The sequence below is a fragment of the Manacus candei genome, unplaced genomic scaffold (genome assembly GCF_025592945.1).
Source record: "Manacus candei isolate 608988 ecotype Guabito, Panama unplaced genomic scaffold, ASM2559294v1 h1tg000003l, whole genome shotgun sequence".
Taxonomy (NCBI): Eukaryota; Metazoa; Chordata; class Aves; order Passeriformes; family Pipridae; genus Manacus; species Manacus candei.
The window spans coordinates 20,599,239-20,618,994 of NW_026138051.1; the positions used below are offsets into that span (position 1 = coordinate 20,599,239).

General features: G+C 44.7%; 1 protein-coding gene across 8 annotated transcripts in view; it reads left to right on the forward strand.

The window, feature by feature from the left end:
* CUNH8orf48 (chromosome unknown C8orf48 homolog) overlaps window positions 1-19,756 on the forward strand; it is a 43,741-nt gene that overhangs the window by 18,434 nt on the left and 5,551 nt on the right. The window contains exons 6-7 of one of the 8 annotated variants that reach the window (XR_007905102.1): window positions 6,247-6,456; window positions 9,833-9,998. The exons of 2 other annotated variants lie outside the window; for them this stretch is intronic. Coding sequence is in view for 5 of the 6 variants with exons in the window: in XM_051791296.1 (XP_051647256.1) it covers window positions 4,498-4,786 (289 nt within the window). In the remaining variant the exon portion in view is untranslated. Of the gene's footprint in view, window positions 1-4,497; window positions 6,202-6,246; window positions 7,169-9,832; window positions 9,999-15,817; window positions 15,862-19,756 lie in introns of those variants that run through there. 5 more of the 8 variants (XM_051791296.1, XM_051791279.1, XM_051791317.1 and 2 more) reach the window with 5 other exon arrangements.

Consider the following 19,756-nt stretch of genomic DNA (forward strand, 5'->3'; position numbering starts at 1 on the left):
TTCCTATATCTAATCTAAATCAACCCTCCTTCAGTTTAAAACCGTTATCCCTTGTCCTGAGGCAGCAGGTCCTGCTGGGAACTTTGCCCCCATCTTGTAGGCCCCCTTCAATTACTGAAAGGCCACAGGGATGTTTCCCTGGAACCTTCTCCAGGCTGAACAATCCCAGCTCTCTCAGCGTTTCCTCACGGGAGAGGTTCTCCTGCCCTCCAACCATCTTCATGACCCCCTTACATTAATCTTGAACATTTTCCCTGAAGTTTTACTAAAAACTGAAACATGCAGGCTGCCCTGGGGTCACTCCCTGACCTTCCATAAACCCATCTCCACTCCTGGCATTGGGCTGTGGGGAGACCCAGGTGTTTTTGAGTTCTGTTTTTTCCCGTAGCCAGTTTGATCAGCTTCCAAGAAGAGGAGCTGAACCCTTTTACTCATATTGGGAGCTTGACAAAGAACTTTAAGCTGGTGGCACCAGGGACAAGGTTTTGCTGCTGGAAGGGTTCACGTTCCCAGTTCTTCTTTGGTAAAGCCCCAGACTGCAGCTTTCAGGGCAGTTATCCCAAATCACCCATAGATCCTCCAGGAAGAGCTGGAGTGCTTCTAGCCCTGTATTTTTAAAGTATTTTCACATATACTTGCATTCTTCAAAGTGTAATTTTATTACCACTCACATTTTCAGAGAATGAGTTTTTATTTTATTTTTATTTATTCACTCCCCTCAGTGAGACACTGTGTGTGTGCAGATCACTCCCTGCACCAGGGCTGGTGTTCTGAATGCCACTGGCTTAAAAAATGGGCTGGAATCTGGGCAAAACAGAGATTAATCTTAAAAATACTACATTTGCATTGTTTTCATGTCCCTTTTTCCTCCACAACTGATTCTGCAGAATTTTGGCTCCACTGACAGGATCTGGATGGGGGAGGCTGGGACATGTGTTGGGGTGGATCCCTTATGTCAATAAGGTACAAAGTTCTCCATCTTTCAAATGACCTATAGAATTGATCATGGGATTTTAAAGAAACAAACATTTTCCAGCTTCTGGGCATGGGTATTCACTGCTTGTTTATTCATGTATTTATTTTGTAATAAAATAATACTGTTCTCACAGACTGGTGTGTATGACCCATAAATACCTTTGTAAAATATATCTGTAGCATGGAACAGAATCTTTAGAATATTCTGTGAAAATTCATATTTTTAGTTGGTAGCACTTCCAGAACATTTACATCTTTCATCTCGACATTTTTAAATAGAACATTTTTTTTTTGCCTACAGAAGTAAGTTTACAGCATCATCACAGTATTATAGCTTGTTTAAAAATACATACAGCATTACTGGTAATTGCAAGCAAGCTATATCCTTGCGCTGGGGGCTTGGTGGTAACTTTACATGGTTTCTACTTTGTAAAACAGTTACATCTATTAATATTACATCCATCACTTTGTTAGAAAATATGACTTAGAGATGCTACACAATAAATCTCTAATTTCTCTGTGACATGATATTACAGGCTCTGCAAATAGAAACACACTGGTGTATGGTTGGTTTAAAAAGAATTAGAAACCTAGTTAAAAAAAGGGTGGTGGGCTTGCCCTGCCCTTGGGAAATTGGGTTCCACTAGTGTTGGATGTCCTTGATCCACTTGTGGCTGGAATGCCACGAGCACCTCTCAGGAAATCCTGACTTAAATTTCAGGTTTGGTCCTGCTTGGAGTGTCACTGAAGACACAAGCAGTTCTTCAGGACCAGACTGCTGCTCTGAGCATCTGGGAATCGGATTTACTCAAGACTCTAGTTGGATTTCAACCCCGTCAGCCCATGGTTACATCAGTGCAAGACAACATAACTCCACTGGTTTGGATCAGTTGGTTTGCACTGACCAAAATCTGACTTTTTACCTTCCAGTGGATTTTTAAAAGAGTCTGAGCAGCAGATTTGAATTTACTGGTTTAGTAATACAGAGAATAATGGTTAGAGTTGGGCAGGACCTTAAAGATCATCCACTGCCACCCCCTGCCTTGGGCAGGGACACCTTCCACTAGCCCAGGTTGCTCCAACCTGGCCTTGGACACTTCCAGGGATCCAGGGGCAGCCACAGCTTCTCTGGGCAACCTGTGCCCCGGCCTCCCCACCCTCACAGCCAAGAATCACTGCCACAGGTTGCCCAGAGAGGTTGTGGAGAGATTAAAATGACAAAAGAGATTAGAAATAAATGACTGTGTATGTTTTACTTTGCACAAATGAGGTTAAATATATAAATATATATATATGTATAATAAAGCTGTAGGAAATCTCCAAACTGCTAACAACTCTTAGAAATTAGATAAAACAAGGATGTATTTGCTTGGAAATCTCATAGTTGCAGTTCTTTCATTATTTTCGTTTCCAGGTAATTCAAGAGTTCTTCGTGGTGGATCCTTTTTTTCCTTTTTTTTTTTCTATGAAACAAGTCCAGATGTGCTTTGGCAAATGCTCTTTTCATGGTCTTTCTGATACTCCTCTTGTGCTTTCTGCAGTCTTTTCCCTCTAAGTTTCCACTTGTGGAAGCAGTAGGTTATTAGGGATGTCATTACCAAGGAGAAGATGATGGTCAGCACGACAATCAGCGCAATGGTGGACGACAGGGACCCCTCCAGCTGCTCACTTTCAGTGTCCCTTGTTGTATTTAATTTAGCAAAGTTTTCATAGTCTGGTGAGGCCAAAAGTGCAGGTCCAGGGACCTCTGTGAACTTGGGCCTCATTTGGATTCAGGAGGTGTTCTCAAAATTCCCAATGAAGCAAGAACTACGATTCTCTTGGCACCTGTGTCATCCAGGAGATGGTTTTCTCCTCAGGTTCTCCAGGCATAGGTGAGATCAGAAGTGTTCTTTGTTTTGGAAGGCAGGGATGGCAGGAGTAACAGCCTGTGGCACGAAGTTTATAGCACAGCTCCTCTATATCCCAAGTCAGGAGGTCAGGAATGTGTTGTCTTCTTCACCAAGGGTCAGAAGAAAGCTCAGCCTAGTGCCAGTTTGGGATTCTTTGTGTTCTAGAGGAGAGAACTGGAGAAAATCGAATCAATATTCCAGTAACATTGTGGTGACAGAGCTTATCCTTGGGCTTAAGTCACTGCAACAAATGGACTTTATATCTTAGGAGTTGTTGCACTGAGAAGTGTTTCTTTTCTTCTCCCAGATATTCCCAAAAGAGGGTGAAATCAAAGACAGGTTTTGTGACGTGTGTTTGCTCACACCACACGCATGAACAAAATCAGCTGCAAACAGGAGCTCTCACGAAGAGGTTTTATTTCCCCTCCTCTCTGATTTCTGCTCTCAGACAGAGATTGTCTGGAGAGGGTTTGGATTGGGGGTTTTTGTCCTCGTTATCCTGGACTTGGGGAGGTCCCCTCACTGCAAATCTGAAACCTGGAAAAAGGCCCTGGGTGAAAAATGACACAGGATTATTGAAGAGCTCCCCTACAGGCAATGAGCTTTAATTTAGAATTTAAAACCCCTCCTCTTTCCTAATTCTGCTGGAATTTCAAACGCATTTAAGTCATTTGGCTTTGATACGTGCTGTGTGTGACAAATCCAAAATATTTCCTCATCTGAGCAGTTCTCAAGGGCTGCTCTGCCCTCCCCCTTCCCTCCCCACATCCAAATCCTGTTTCAGACTTAAATCTGAGGAGGAACAAGGCTGGGCTGCTCTTCATTCTTGCTTCCACTCGGTCTTTGGCCCCAGGATATTTTACTTTGAGGAGCTCTAAGCATGTTCAGGCCTATTTATTTCAAATAACAGCTTGCTCTGAACCCCCTCTACCTTCCTCCCAAATACTTGGAGGCCAGAATTAGGTTTCAGATATCTTGGGAGTGGAAATGTTTGTTCAGAGATACTCTGTTTGATGGGGTGCAGTTGTAATTCCCCCTCTTAATAGAAATGTGAGGTTCATCCTACTTAGGCTAGCAGGGAGCTGAGGGTCCCTCTTACTAATTAACAGCCCATTCTTGTTAGCAATAATGACTGTTTATGCAGATTAGCACTCTGTTGATGTTAAAGGATGTAAATAGCAGTTCTTGCCAGTTTGGAACAATATGTTCCCAGAGACAGAAATAATTGTGGATTTTACAGAAAGTTTGAAAATCACATTTTACTGTATATTGAGGTGTTTGTGAAGCTGACTGGAAGTTCATTTCACATAAGGGACCAAGTGCAACGTGGCACGTCTTTGATGAATGTCTACGTGTTGCACTGCTGGCAAGTCATAGATCAGGAGGGGGTGACAGCAGAATATTTTAGTGTTCCTGGGCTACATATTCAACATCTTTCTCAAGTAGCCTAAAGAAAGAAACTGCAATAAAAGAACTTGAGAAACTGAGAAATGCCCCCTCTGATTTATGGAGCAGCCAAGTGTCCACCACCCACGTGGAAGTGCAGGAGGGTGGAATGTCTCAGTGCTAAGAGAAATCAGATTTTGTCATACTTGCCTGAGCCTGCATCTCATTTCATCTGTATCCACAGCTATCAGATTCCTGAGGGGAAAATAAAATATGAAGGATTTAAAGTCATTAGGCAGCTGGTGCTGGACTGGACTGCTCAGGAAGGTGCAGGGATGTCATCTGTAACTCCATTTCTCCGTCAGTTCAGATATGTGGCTTTTCAAAATCAAAACAGGAATGCTTTTAAAATCTTAAATCTGCAAAGTTCTGCTTGTGCTCCAGCTGCATTTTGGGGTAGAAGCTGCTTTTATGGAGAAATCCTTTCAAAACAGTGTGTGAGGACTCTGTTGGTGGCTCTGCTGCAGCTGTGACAAACCGTGGGGTGCCACCACCACCTTCCACTCCTCCTTTGCTTCCTGAGGGCACAGAATGCTCCTTCCTGCTGCTTGGACACAGATCAGGGACCCAGGATGGCAAGAAGGGTGAGAGAAACCTCAAAAACTGCAAACTGGGGCTGCAGGGACCCACTCCCCATGTCTGCAAGTGCCAAGAAGGAAGTTTTATGGGAGAACTCTTGCTTTTTCCTGGGAGTCAACATGCCTGGGTGTCAGTTGGAAGGGGGAAGGGCTGTTTGGGTGAACAAGGAAATCCTGACACAACTCCAACATGGAAAGGGATCATGCAGGGACAGTACTGGCTGATAATCCAGGTCATTGTGATTCCAGAGCTGGAGAGGTGGACACAGAGGAACTTCGGGAAGTTCAAACAGAGGATGTGCAAAGAAAAGGAAACTTTCCCTTAACCCCCCCCCCCCCCAAACATTCTTCCTTGTCCATGCTCTGATTTAATTCAAGCAACAGAGAATAAATAATTCTTCCCTTGTTTTGTTGGTTTTGTGTGAGTCATAATTCTTCAGTGTATTTGGCCTGAGCATTGCAAACATGCAAACCAGGATTTCAGGCCTGTGCACATTTAATTCCCATTAACATTTAATAAAATATGTTAGAAAGATTCAGGTATTGAAAAAAATAATGGGAGTGATTTTTATTTCTTTTTTTTTGGTCTAGAAATACTGATTTGTTAGAATAAACTTGTTGTGAAAGCACATTAGAAAATCTGTAAGTTATATTTTTAAACCTTTTAATGAAATAGTGATGTTTTAGTTTGATACTTATATAAACTCAGACTCTTGATGTAGAACATGTCCTTGCCTAGGGATGGACTTCCCTACCCTGGCTCCTGTTTCCATGTCTTTTTGTTTTAGTACAACTCAGTATAAGGTGGGGAGGACAAAATCTGCTCCTAGTTTTCTAATATCCTTAGGACAGGCATTGTCTTTCCTTTTATTCTCCAGGCTTGACCTCTGTGGCTCTGAATACTCCAACAAAGGAGAGAGAAACAGATTTTTTAAGGGGTTTTTGTAGTTTTTGAGGATGGAAAAGTAAGAGTGGATTGGATGCAATTTATGTGAGAGGAACAAAGCAAATTACAGTCACAAAAAACAGTGTCTCAAGATTAATTCAGGTTATTGGCAACTGTCAAAAACCTGAATTACTGAAAAGAGATAACAATGTTCATCAGCAGCTTTTTAATTTCACTGAGATTCCTCCCTTTTCATAAGGGCAGCCCTTGCCTCTGTTTGCCAGAGCCTTGGCAGTAATGATGTTATCAGTGTCGTATTAAAGAGACTACTGATGATTTGCATTGGATCCCTAAAAAAAATTAAGTCAAAATAACATGGGAGATCAGACTTGTAGGAAGTTTTAATTGGACGTGGTTTGGGGGTTTATGTTGTTGGGATAACTCTGTTTTCCGATTCTGTATTTCAAAGGAAGGAGCAAGTTTGGTGATGTCTGGAATCTTCAGCTTCATCAGAAGGATGAATCACATGAGCTCCTGCACCTTCCTTGTCAGTGGGAAGCTGATTTCTCATCCCTGACCTTTGAGGAACTCAGTCTTCCTTTGTCTTCCTGATGCTGGAGATTAAAGATGGTTGATAAGTACCATAGAGGTTGATAAACCAGCAGCAAGTGAGAAAAAGGTCTTTCTCAGAGCAACACAAAAACATTTTCCCGAAGTTAAGGTGACTGACCTGAAACTATAAACCTGCTCCTTGTGAGTTAATATAAGAAATCTGATATCAGTAGCAGGAGAGTCTTGTTTTCTGTCTCTGTGTGTCTCTCTCGTGTTCTCATCCCCACATTCTCTGTGCCAATGCTGAATTACTTCTACTATTTATATAACCCTAAATACACATTGATTTTTTAATACAGTTTCAGCCTTGCTTTCCTTTTGCCTTCAGCTTTCTTGTAAATCTCCCTGCTGCCTTTCAAATTATCTCTTCCATTTTAATTGCATTAGAGAAGAATGAGGCTCCTTTTCTCTGAATTTGCATCTTTTTGATGTGAAAAACCTTTGGATGAAGGGTCTCCATCATACTGGAAACCTGGAATGTAAATGGCTCTTCCTCCTCCTCCAGAACTGTGGAGCAGCAGACAAAAGGCAGAGTGGGAGTGGGAACAAATGGGAGTGGGGACAAGGAGGAGGGAAGGAGAGGAGGAAGGAATGGAAGAAGGAGAAAAGGCTTTGAAAAACATGTAATGAGATTTTTAGCCTTGCTGCATCTTCTATAATCCCCCATGTAAGAACAAAAGGTTTAGGAGTGTTTTAAATATGTACCTGTTTACACAGAAATATTTATTTTTGGCTGCTTAAAGTGTTTTTTTAAATCTTAAGGTGGAAATCTTTCAGCCAGGCTTCCTCCTTCCTTGTAGAATCTCTATCCTTTTTAGTATGGCTTGTTCCAGGAAGACACTTCAGGGATATTTGCAGTGTCACCAGGTTTGTAGGTGTTAAACACCATAGATTTATCTGGAAAGTCCTCAAATCAAAAAACCTCTTTATGCCTTTTTCTTCTCTATTGTTAATCCCAAAATAAAAGAGGAAAAATTACCTGTATTAGATTTTCACATGTGGTCATCCTTGGAAATGGAATTTGCATAAGCCCCTTTTGATTACATCCAGTGCTATAACTGGCATCTTAGATAAAGGATTAAGCAAGTCAATTAATCTTTTAATGAAGTGTACACAGTTCTAGCCCCGGTCTCTCACTTTAGACTAGTTTTATCCTGGTGAACAAGAGGACTCTGCTCTTAGCAGTTGTCCAGCCTGTTCTGTCTTCATTACACTTGAGGTTTCCTTCTGCAAGAAGAGAAAAAAGGCTGCCAGTTTTGGAAGCGCTTGTGAGAACTCATCCCAGCACTGGCCAGAGCCAGGAGCCAATAGAAAGTCCAGTTCCTATGAAAGGAACAATATCTGAGGGGATTCTCATTTTCCTTGAAGCCGCTCTGGGCTCAGAGAACTCTGAGGGATTTCTTGATGTTTGAGAAAATCAAGTAATTGTAGAGCAGAACCTGATCCCATCTTCCCTCTGCCTGGAAAGATACTGAGCAAAACAGCTCCTAGGATTTAGGGGGAAGTTTCAGGATGTGCCACTGCTCAGGAATCTGCTTTTGGGTTCCAGCAGAGCTCCTGTGGGCCAGAAACAGAAGGGACTGTTTTCCTGGGCATTAACTTTACAGAGGACCCACATGGAGCTAATTCTGGTTTTAAGGTTTTAATTTTAATTCATTAATCCCTGAAGCATAAATTCATTGAAGCAACAGTGCTGTGTTTAGATTTGGGCTCTCTCTGAAGCTGATATTCATCCCTCTGGTTTTATTGGTGACTTGTGGTAGTATAACATGTTAATTTAGTGTAACTGTGATTGATTAACAGAGCAGCTTTTTTGAGGTGTGATTACAGCCTGCCTGTAACTGCATATTTTGGCAGATCTTTGGGCTGTACAAAGCCCAAATCCTTATGGAAGTTGCTGCTGCCTTTTACCAGGAACAAATTACACATCAGTCATAGAGGGAACACCTGATGAATTCCCTCCCTAAACCAGTGTCACTAAAAGGCACCTGTGATCCATGTTTTAGCCTTCTTGTCTATATAGTTAAAGTATATTGTCCTGGAATTTTCTTATCCTGATCAGTGAAGTCCTTGTATGATGTTTTTAGGGTAGCTTTTGTTCAGTGCTCCCCATAGGTGCGTGGACTGAGGCTTAGCCATGCACAGAAACATGTGAGGAAGAGACACTGAGGTTTATTCCTTTCACAGGCTTACATTTAGGAAAGGGTTTGGATTTTTTTCCCTTTGAAACTTGGGAAACAGTGCTGGATCAAAGTGCTGCTCTCTAAGCAGTTGAGCAGACCTGTTCCTTCATGGTGTTCACTTGGAAATAGGCTTCACTGCCTTTTAAAAACTCAGGTGAGATTGTTTTTCTCAAAGCATTACCACCATTCCTCTTTTTGGAGGGAGGATTTTCCTGATCAGCCGTTCCTGCTCAAGGAACAGGCTTAGATCATCAGCTAAAAAAAGTCCCCTTTGAAATGGGGATTCTGTCTCCTTTTGAAACTGGTCTTTTTTCTGATTTAGTTCATATTCTTTATTTTTTATGCTGTTCTTCCCATACACCTTCCAAAATCAGGGGCAGTTGCATCCTGTGATCACAGAGAGGCAACCTGGGAATTTTTCTCTTGGTCTGTATTTGAAATGTTATTCTGTGTAAATAAAAGCCCTGGAGTGAGCAGTTCCCAAGCCTACGCTGAACTTAAACCTGCTCAGTGATTTTTCCCCATTTACCTGTTTTTAAGCTCAATTTGCCCCAATGCTCTGGTTAGTTTTTTGGAGCCACAACAAGGATTTACCAGTGCAGGTACAGGTGGATGTTTAATTGTTCCCTTGAGTTAGAGGGTAAATGAAAACTGAAAGCTGTTTAGAGCTGAATTCAAATGAACAAACCTAAAACCTAAAAACCCTCCTAAAATAGGATCAATGGCCTCTTTATTCTCATTTACTGTGCAGGTGAAGGAGGGTTCTAATTCTGGGCTGATTGTGATAAGGATGAACAAATTAGATCTGGTTTTGTGTCCCCCTCCCTATTTAATATCTCCTCTCCCTATTTCTCCTTCCCTACCACAAGCAAGGAAAGCAGTTATAAATGGGAGACTCTGCAGCCTTTCTCTTGGATCTAAAATCTGCCAAGATTGAAACTGCTGCAGGAATAACATTTTTTTTTAATAGGCTAAAGAGCAAAAGATTGTTTGAACATTCAAGTTTTTCATCCAACTCATTTTAAAAGAAAACTCTTCACCTTGCAGCCACTGTGGCTGTTCCTGATGAACAGACACAGTCTAGAACTGCCATATATTCAGTATTCAGGGATTTTCACCTTTCAAATTATGCAAGGAAAATAATAAGTGAAAGGGTGGGAGGGAGCAGGGGCTGGGAGGGGGAGTGATGAATGTCAGTTTAGAGGTAGCTACTTTGTGTCTGTACATTTCTGGAATCAAATCTTATTTCTTTTCTCACAGCACGATCTGGGAATAGTCTCCTTGTGATTTGAGAGGTGTAGGACAGCAAGGAAGCACTTTCCCTCCTCCTCACTGCCCTTCTGTCCCAGTCTGAAGCCAGTACTGGGCTCTGTGCGGCTGAACTGTTGTGCAGTGAACTGATCCCAGCACAGAGGCTCAAGGATAGGTAAGGGGGGGAGAAGGGAATGAAGACTTTAAGCAGTCAGTGCTTGCTGCAGAGACTTTCCTTTTAGCTCCAAATCACATTCCAAATGGGAAAAGTTCAGTGAAATGCCTTTGGGATCAGTTAATGTGTGAGAGATCCCAGGGCACTGCTGAACCCTGCCTGGGAGGGCATGGGATGGGGGCATCATCTCTTAGGAGAGTGAGGAGTTCAGGAAGCACAGGGAGCAGGACAAGGTGTGGGATGGATGGGAAGGAATGGGGGGTCCGTGGAGCCCCGGTGGGGATGGAGAGGAGGATGCACATCCCATGAGAGGAGGGGGAAGGTGGTTCCAGGGACACCTTTGTGCCAGGAGCAGGATGATGTGGGTCTGTAGGAAGGGGTTGTGGGAAGCTGCACCCAGGGGAGGGAGGGGGTCACACCTGGGACTAGAGCAGGACACCCGGGGGGGCCACGAGCCAGGCTGGGGGACAGCGGGATGAGAAGGCCAGCCCTGGAACCTGCTCAGGGATGGTGTCAGTCCAGCACACTGGTACCTCAATGTGCAGTACCGTGTCGTGCCAGCCTCGCACATGGGTGTCACGGTGCTGTGCTGTGCCAGGTACTGTGCTGTGCAGTGCAGTGCCAGTCCTGCACACCGGTACCGCTCCGTGCCGTGCCATGCCAGCCCGTGCACTGGCACCGCGCTGTGCCAGCCTGGCCCGGGGCTGTCGCTGTGCCGTGCCGTGCCAGCCTGTACAGAGATACCACATTGCCCGGTGCAGTGCCGTGCCAGCCCGTAGACTGGTACCGTGCCAGCCCGTAGACTGGTACCGTGCTGTGCCAGCCTGGGCCGGGGCTGCCGCTGTGCCGTGCTGTGCCAGCCCTGCACTCGGGTATCACGGTGCTGTGCCGGTCCTGCACGCTGGTACCACACTGAGCAGTGCCGTGCCGTGCCGTGCCAAGCCCGTACGCTGGTACCGTGCAGTGCCGTGCCCTGCCAGCCCCAGCGCCGTGCGCTGGGTACGCCCGAGTACCCGCCCGGGGGGCTGCGGGGGCCAGAGCAGCACCGCAGGATGCAGCGGAGCATTCCCGATCTCCCCCGTGCCCGGCCCGGGTGGCCCCGCTGCCGCAGGCGCTGTCCGTACTCGGGGAAAACGGGCTTTGCTGGGAATCGGCTCATCAGGCACATCCCTTGGGAAAGGGGCAACGGGGAAGGGAACAAACCTTCGGGCTTTGCCCATTAAAAAATTGCCCCCGCTGCCCCCTCCCTCCTCCAGTTCCCCGCGAGCCGCACAAAGGATCCATCGCAGCATACACGCACGCTCACCTGCTCCGGCCGCATCCTGCTGGGCTCGCTGGGCTCCTCCAGAGGGGGTAGCGGTGCTGGGAGCCCCGAGCCCCGCCGTGCTGGAGCCCCGAGCCCGGCCCGGCGCGGCCCCGGTGCGTCGGCGGCGCCGCAGCTGCGGAGAGGGGAAGAGCTCCGCACCCCCTCGGCAGCACTCTGAGCACAGCCAGATTTGTCAACTTTATTTAGGGGGAAGAATGGATCACATGGGGAGCTTCACCGAGCTGGGAGGAGCGTGTTAGTGCGGAATCAGGTCAGTAACATAAAAACCCGGAGTTGGTCACAGATACCCACATTAATAGTGTCGGCATAAGCCGGGTTTAAAGAGCAGGCTGAGACAAAGGCAGGAGATGCTGATGGGAATGAAACGCTTCTGTTTTCTTCCCTTACTGTGTCATTACAGGGTACTTTCGTGCTCCTTTTATCGGGTGAGTTTTCCTAATCGAGTAAGGAGTAGAATGTGAAGGAAATATTTTCAGCTTCCAAGTGCTTTGGAGCACATTCGCCCTGCCTGTCGAGCATTTCTACAGCCTTTTTAAAAATACATTTCTGAGATGCTTTACCTCTGTCCTGCCGTGTTGTATCGATTTATTCCCAGAGAAAGAGATGCTACAGACCAGTTCTCAAACATTCCTGTGCCCACAGAAATAGTCCAGGTTTAATAATCACTCCAATCTTTAATTTGCATCTCCTGCTCAGACAAAGGCTGCTGGCTGATCCCTATTGTCCCACTGGCTGAGGAATCATTGTGGAATTTAGTTTTTACAGCACCTTTTTCTGTTCCCTGTCATTCATTAATAGATAGCAAAGCTGTTCCCGAGTGCCAAGGAGCTGGTTGGTGCCAGGACCGCAGCAGGATCCCTATGACTTTTAATCTCATTGTTTATTTAATCATCTACACATTCCAAAAGAGCTGTGATGGGTTTAGGTTATTTAGAGGCCAAAATTCAAATGCAGATTGCTAAATATGGATTCCTAAATACACACATCTCTTGTGAAGAAGTGGGCCTGACTTTTATAGGTGCTAAGCAACTGTTCTTCTGCATTTCCATCTGCTTTGAAGTCACATCCCACCCTCTGCCACCTTCCTCATGTCCACACTTGGAGAAAGAAATTAGCTTTGTAAAGTAGGCTACCTCATTCCTTCGCTTACAGAAGCATCCTGCCCAAAAGAAGCTCCATCCTAAAGATGGAAGGGATTTGGGAAGCAAAGGGATTGCCACAATGAAGCCAAGAGACCCGATGTGTCCAGTTAGTGTGAAAGTACAGGGGAGTGTGTCACTGCACACCCAAATATGACTCAAACAGTCCTGGAACAAGTGGCAGCTGCCTACAGAGTGACTCTCCTTCCCTCAGCTTGCAGAAAATGAACCAGCTTTGGCACTTAAAGGCTGAAACAGTCAAAATGTTGATCCTTGGAAACTTCTTAATGAAGCTCCTCTGGATCAGAGAGGATATAAATCAGGATATCACATCAGGAAAGCAACTTTCATGTTGGTGTGCATGAAAACACATCCCTGAATCCTTTGGTGTGCAGTGCAGTGCTCCCTGGAGAATAGCTTCACATCCCTTGCTTTCCTCTCCCCAACAAATGAGTGACCTGTGCCTGTTCCACCTCCTTCTTCCTGAGGATCCCAAAGGGATGAGGGCAGTGCAGCTGCTCACGCTGGAGGGAGGAATTGCAATTGCAGTTGATTCTTTTCCAGGGCAGATCAATGGGGTGGAGAAAAAGCACTTGGCATCTTTACTACAATCCAGGCCCGCTGGAAACACAGCTAGGACTTCCTTGTGCTTTACACCAAAAATGGGGCATTTCTCAGCTAGTCTGGAGGAAAACCTGGGCTTTGTTACCTGGACACTGAGCTGGACGTGTAACTCCCTTTTCAAGGGAGCAGAAGCCTGGTTTTCAGCAGTTATACCCTCTGTAGATATAACTTCAGATCTTTTCTTTGGGTTTATTTTTTGGCAATCTCTCTGTATTTCTGGATAGCAGTGGAAGGTAAAGAACAATCCCAACAAAGACTTTTACCGCCATGGTTACCCCTTATTTATATTTCATCCCCAAGGTCTTTTTTCCTTACTGACTGAAGTTTTCTGTCTTCTGCATTTCATAAAACTTTCCTTTCATATTTTTATACACTGCTTCTTATGTCTTATATCAACTGGAAAAGCTATATATAATGTGTGTGCATACATACATATTTATATATATGCACACATATACATATGCAAAGGCCTGGGAATACAAATTTCCACCAGTTTGCATTGGTGCAAGGGGAGTTTTTCCTCCAGTTTTATTACATTTAACTCTCCCCAACACTTTGCCTCTGAACTCATAACTAAACCAATAAGGAATGTCTGACAAGATTCTAATATATTTTGATGCTACATTTAATCTTTTCTTCAACTACTTGTTCTTAATCCAATGTGACTAATACACTCAAATTCCTCACACTGTCAAATTTGCCACTTCCTGAATCTTCTCTATTTTAAAGCTTATGACAAGTCAGAAATTGTATCAGTCAGTTGGAAGTTTGTGGCTCTCGGGGGGCTGTGGACAGGAACAGGTTTATAAGGTACAGCTTTATCTACTCCAGGAAAACTTCCAATCGGGGATTCAGTAAAGATTCAGTAAGACTTTAGGGAAGGAATTCTTGGCTGTGAGGGTGGGGAGGCCCTGGCACAGGTCGCCCAGAGAAGCTTTGGCTGCCCCATCCCTGGAAGTGTCCAAGGCCAGGTTGCCACAACCTGGGATAGTGGGAGGTGTCCCTGCCCATGGCAGGGGGTGGGACAGGATGATTTTAAGGTCCTTCCCACCCAAACCACTCTGGAATTGTACAATCCTATGCATTAGACCAAAGTGCCTTTGTGCTCATGATCTCTGGACAGGGAATGCTGTTCCAAGTTCATTGATATGTTCTGACAGTAATTCAAGGCCTAGAAGGAAAATGAGTGTTTATAACTCCTTGAGAAGTTCTTCAAGCTCTGAAAAATAGCCCAAAGCTTCTCTCTCACCCTGCATTGAAACGTTCCTTCTTCATCAGTGTGGAAATCCCTGGTGTCCCAGTCAGACTGTTGATATTCCCATTGCTGCTTCTATTTTCAATGTTATAGTTGGGAATCTTTTCCGATTGTCCTTTCTCTTGGAAATTTAAACTGCAAACAGCGACGGATCAAAGCACCCCTGTGAGGTAGGTGTGTTGTACAAGGGAATCACTCCCAAAGGGATGTTTTCTTCTTCTCTCCCTTCCATGCCTCCATTGTTGTCAAGGTGCTCTTCTCATACAGAGATTGAAACAGGATCCCCCAGCCACCTTGGTGGGAAGGAAGGAATATGGCTTTTCCTTAGCCAGAGCAGAGCAGGAATGCAGTAAAAAAAAAAAAGGAGTTATTAAAAGTAAAGTTTCTCATCAAATCCAGGCCATCAAATTCCTTTTCATTTGCTAATGTTATAAATATTGACTGCAGCGTAAGAGGAAACTTTAGAGCCAAAGAGAACGAAATGAAATCACATTATGTGGAAAGTTTCAATGCTTGTGTGGAGTTGTTCTTCTCTCCCATCCTAACTGGAAGGTTCGGTTTTATTGGTAGAGATAAAATTTACTTAATAAAGAAATCAGTTACCAGCCTGTTCCTGGATGAGTACACGGTGTAAAAATGGCTTAGCCCAGCACTGCTGATCTATCAGTCTCTCTAATTTTAATTGCATGCTGCCCGATCATAAAACGTGGAATGAGGTTTGAGGTTTCTGAGGCATTGTTGGAATTATCAGGCTGTTCCACTATCTCTGAAATGGCTCCTGAAGAAGACTGACAGTTGCTGAATTCTTTATTCCAGAAAGGAGGCAGGTGAGAGGGGAATGGTAGGAGTATATAAATACATAAAACTGAGGGAGGAAGGCAGAAATTCCTGATTAATCTGACAGTTTTTGAGAGCAAGGAAAAATTCAGTGGAATTGAAAGGCATTACAGATAATATTAATGGAAGGAAATGCTTCTGTACAGAGCACAGAATTCCCCTGTGGAATTCACTTGTGCAGGTGTGCACCATGGTTGAGAGACTGGAAGGATTTCTGGGAAGGTGTCAGTGTCCATGTGGGAATAAGAGCATCCAGAGTTAGCAGCAGAATTTTTTATTGTGGCCTGGGGCTGTAAGACACACATACTCAGCACACGTAAAGAGGAAATTCCCTTGTGGAGTAGATTTCCTGTATTAATCTTTCCCTGGAAGTGTAACAATATTTCTAAAATCACCTGGGACTGACCAATGTCAGAACTCTGGGCTACATAAACAATGTGTTTGATGTTGTACAGTGACTTTTCTCACCATGAAACAGCTCTGGTTTCGTGTCTGCTGTGTGAGGAATGAATTCTGCTTCAGCACTAGCAATATAAATCTAGATTTTTCCCCTGAGGTCAACTCTTTCTGTGCATATCTACATAAATTTTGAGTGCTAGCACTGGTGACTAGGGAGCTGATGTGTTTCTTTTACCAGATCAAAAACCTCTTGAAGAAAAAACTTGAAGCAAAGAATGGACATTCTGGAAATGTGGAATATAATGGAGGTAGGACAGTTTGTCTGGTTTCACAGCTTGTTTCACAGCAAAGGTCAGGACTGTTCAAGAAGCTGGTGTGTTCTTTGAAATGACCTCGAGGGATCCCAGAATAGATCCCTGCCAGCACCAACCTTGTCTTTTCTGGGATTTCCTTTTGTCCCCTCACTTGCCTTTTGTAGGGAGATGGTTAAAGCCGAACACCAGTGGTGTCTCTGGCAGTCTCTCCAGTCCTGGAGTGGATGATGCTCTCACAAGTGGAACTTGCATGAGCTGTGAACACCCTGCTGTGTTTTCTGCCCAAGGTCCTTTCTTCCCACTTCTATTTTTCTTTTAAAATGGAAATGCAGCAGCTTTAGGAGCACAGGGCCCTGTTCAGCAGCTGTCAGACCTGAGAGCAACAGTTTCTCATTTTGTGGATCAAGCTGTGGCTGCCCCATCCCTGGAAGTGTCCAAGGCCAGTTTGGATGGGGCTTGGAGCAACCTGGGATAGTGGAAGGTGTCCCTGCCCATGGCAGGGGGTGGGACTGGATGGTCATTAAGGTCTCTTCCAGCCCAAACCATTTCATGGTTCTATTATTCTTTGACATCTACACACAGAAATCCCATGTTTTCTGCTTTCCTGTGCATCCATCTCTGCTTTCTCATCTCAGGCTAAAAGATCCTTATCCCCTCCTCTTCTCTGAGTTGCAGTTGCTTTGTGGACAGTTTGCCAGACATGTAAGGCTCTCTAAGCTCTGCATGTCTTGGGGTCTTTAGTCTTTCCCTCTGAGGTCTTCCTGCTTCTAGTCCTGAAACGTGGAACTAAAAGCTGAGAGTGATGGAATTTGTCACCACTAGTAGGTTTTTCTGCCTCTTTATTAAAATTTGCCCAAGTTTGGCCAAGTTATCAGTGCAATATATTCTGTGAGTTACTCAGAAAAGTGAAGGTTCCCCTGTGAGAATAAACTGCTACAAGTCATGGCAGATAGAGTCTCCTTCAGAGGAGAATCCCAATGTAGGGATTGAGGAATCTCACCTCTGGACAATAGCAGGAGTCTCAGGAAGGCAGGTTTCCTGGGGCAGACTTTTGGACAGTGTATCCTGAAACCTGAGGACCTGCAGATTCCATCTCCACAGCCCATGCAGTGCCTGGATGTCTATTTGGATTGGAAATCTGGAATTTGACAGGCTAAGTCATCCTTGGAGGGGAGGGAAGGTGCTGGTAACCCAGGGCTGATCAGCAGAGACTGGGAGTGGGAGGGAGGAAATGCTTAAGGACTTTGTAAAAGGTGGGAAGTCAGTACCATATGGGGAGAGGGGAAAGGATGTGCTTTACATGGGGGGAATGGTGTTTAGGGAATGTTTAGGAAGTGGTTGGGAAGGATCCAGGAGGAAAACAGCTGGCTCCAGGAGCTTTGTTGGAGTGACTGCAGGGGCTAGAACAGGAATGTGGACACTGAAGAGCACCTGGTGAGGAAAATGGGAAAGAAAATAGGATAAAGAACCAGAAGTGAAGCAGAACTGAAGCAGAGACAGTTTGGCAGCAATGGAAAGGGACCTGAAGGAAATAGGAAATGGGGTCTAAACAGCTGCCCCTCCAGAGCCTGGTGTGGAACCAGGGACCCCTCACCACCCCCTCCCAGCTGAAACAACTGACAGAGGATCCCTCCCATCCCTTCCTGAACTGGTCCACACAAAGCTCACCAGTTTAGGGATAAACTGGAAGCCTGGCAGGCTTTATTGTCAAAAAGTCTCTGATTCTCCTACAGAGATGCAGCAGTTTGGGAATAGAGCCCAAGCAATGAGTTAAAGTGCAGGATAAATGGTCTCACAGGGCAGCTGAGCTGCAGAAGTGTGTCTGACCCTAGGGAGTGGTGAGTCCCTTTATCCTGGTGATTTAGGGACTTCTCCCTCTCTTTCCCCTATTTTTGTGGCTCTAGGTGCATTTGCCCAGCTCAGGGTGTCTATAACCCAGCCCTGGGTTTTGTGGTTCCACAGCTCAATGCAGCCTTGAATCTTGATTTAATTTCTGCCTTCACCACCGAGATTCTAAGGCTCAGTTGCTGCAAATGAAACCTTTTTCAAAGTGTTCATTAACTGGATGCTCCTCATTTTCTGGCTGCTCAATTTGAGGCAATATCTGCTCTGTGTTCTTGGAGCTGCAGCTGGACCTGAGTTCACAGCATTTAAAGCCCCATATAACACTAAGCACTCTGTAAAAAGCATGATCTCATTTTCTAAATTGGATATCCCAAATTTATGAACACTTTTACAACACAGAGACTTTCTAATAATTTTTTCACCACTCGGTCAAAATAAAATGGAAAGATATATAAATAAAATGGGACAGTAAGTTAATCAAAAATGTATTCATAATGTAAGCTTTGGAAAAGCCAGGAATAAATTAATCACGTGCTCAGAGCAGAACCTGAGTTTGGTGAAGTGGGTTAAACTAAGCAGAGGCAAAATTATCTTGTTCTGTAATTAAACATTGAATCAGGGGGTTGTTCAGCTGTTTCTGAGTAACCCCTGAGGAGGGGAACCATCAGAAATGGGCTACACACTGAACAAGAAGAGAAAACAAATATTAAATAGCTGCTCATTAATTTAGAATCATCCACCCTCTCCTCTGAGGGGGGCGAGGGCCCTGCAGAAAAATTAGTACATGATTGTGTGATTGGAGGTGGCAGCAATGCTGCATAACACAAGAGGCTCCAATTAAGGTTGTCCAGGACATTTGATCCTGGAATTTCTTAACTTTGGAATATTTGCCTTAGCTTTTTCAGTAATGTTCTTTTAACTTGGAATATTGTGTTTAATATATATAAATGTTGTTTTTCACTAAAGCTGGTTTGCCTCCAAGTGGTGTCATTCTCACTCTCCCGCTGTAACCAGCTCCGAGGGAGAAGCAGCTGGTGTGCTAAAACAAGTGATGGACTTTGAAATCCTGCAAGGTTAGGAACTGAAGGATTGGAGGCAGGTATTTACACAAATGTCAGCTTTTTTGGCCTGCTACATTTTCCTCCCACTCTTTTCCCCACTCTTTTTTATGGAGCAAAGTGTAAACATTTTCTTCAAAGTGTTTTGTGGCTTTAATTGGTGAGTGATCCCACAGTAACTCCATGGTGGTTGTGGTTTCTCAGTGGCTTCTCTATCTCAGGGTCTTCATAAATAGAAAGCTGGGGTTCTTCATAATTTCCAGCTGCAGCTCAATGTGGGGAGTCAAACTGAGCTCTCCTGGCTCAGCACCATCAGGAGCAATTCTGGGAGCAGAATTGGGTTAACTGAGCTCTGTTCCTCGTGTTTGGGTCAGGACAGAGCCCAACTCCCACTCTGAGGGCTCTGTGGACTCTGCCCTGCTGAATAAAGGCAAAACACCAATACTGGGTGATCACCATTAATGTGAGCAGGTGCATGTTAGACTGCAGGGAACAGGTCTAGGAAATAGGAACTTGGGGGTTTTAAGGCATGAAAATCAATGACTAACACTTTACGGGGTTTAATTAATCTCCCATTTAATAATGCAGGATCAGTGGTCAAATAGCTCTTCCAGGGTGCTCCTGGCAGTGAATACAAGTTGGTCAGGGGCTGGAAGAGCCAGAAGGAATGCTTTACCCAGTACACAGCACTATCTGGCTAAATCTGTGGGGTTGAAGGGTTATCTTCCTATAATAGGGTTTTGTCACCTGTGATGAAACTTTCCAGTGCCTAAAGGGGCTCCAAGAGAGCTGGAGAGGGACTTTGGACAAGGGATGGAGGGACAGGACAAGGGGAAACGACTTCAAACTGCCAGAGGGCAGGGTTAGATATCGGGAAGGAATTCTTGGCTGGGAGGGTGGGAAGGCCCTGGTACAGGTTGCCCAGAGCAGCTGTGGCTGCCCCTGAATCCCTGGAAGTGT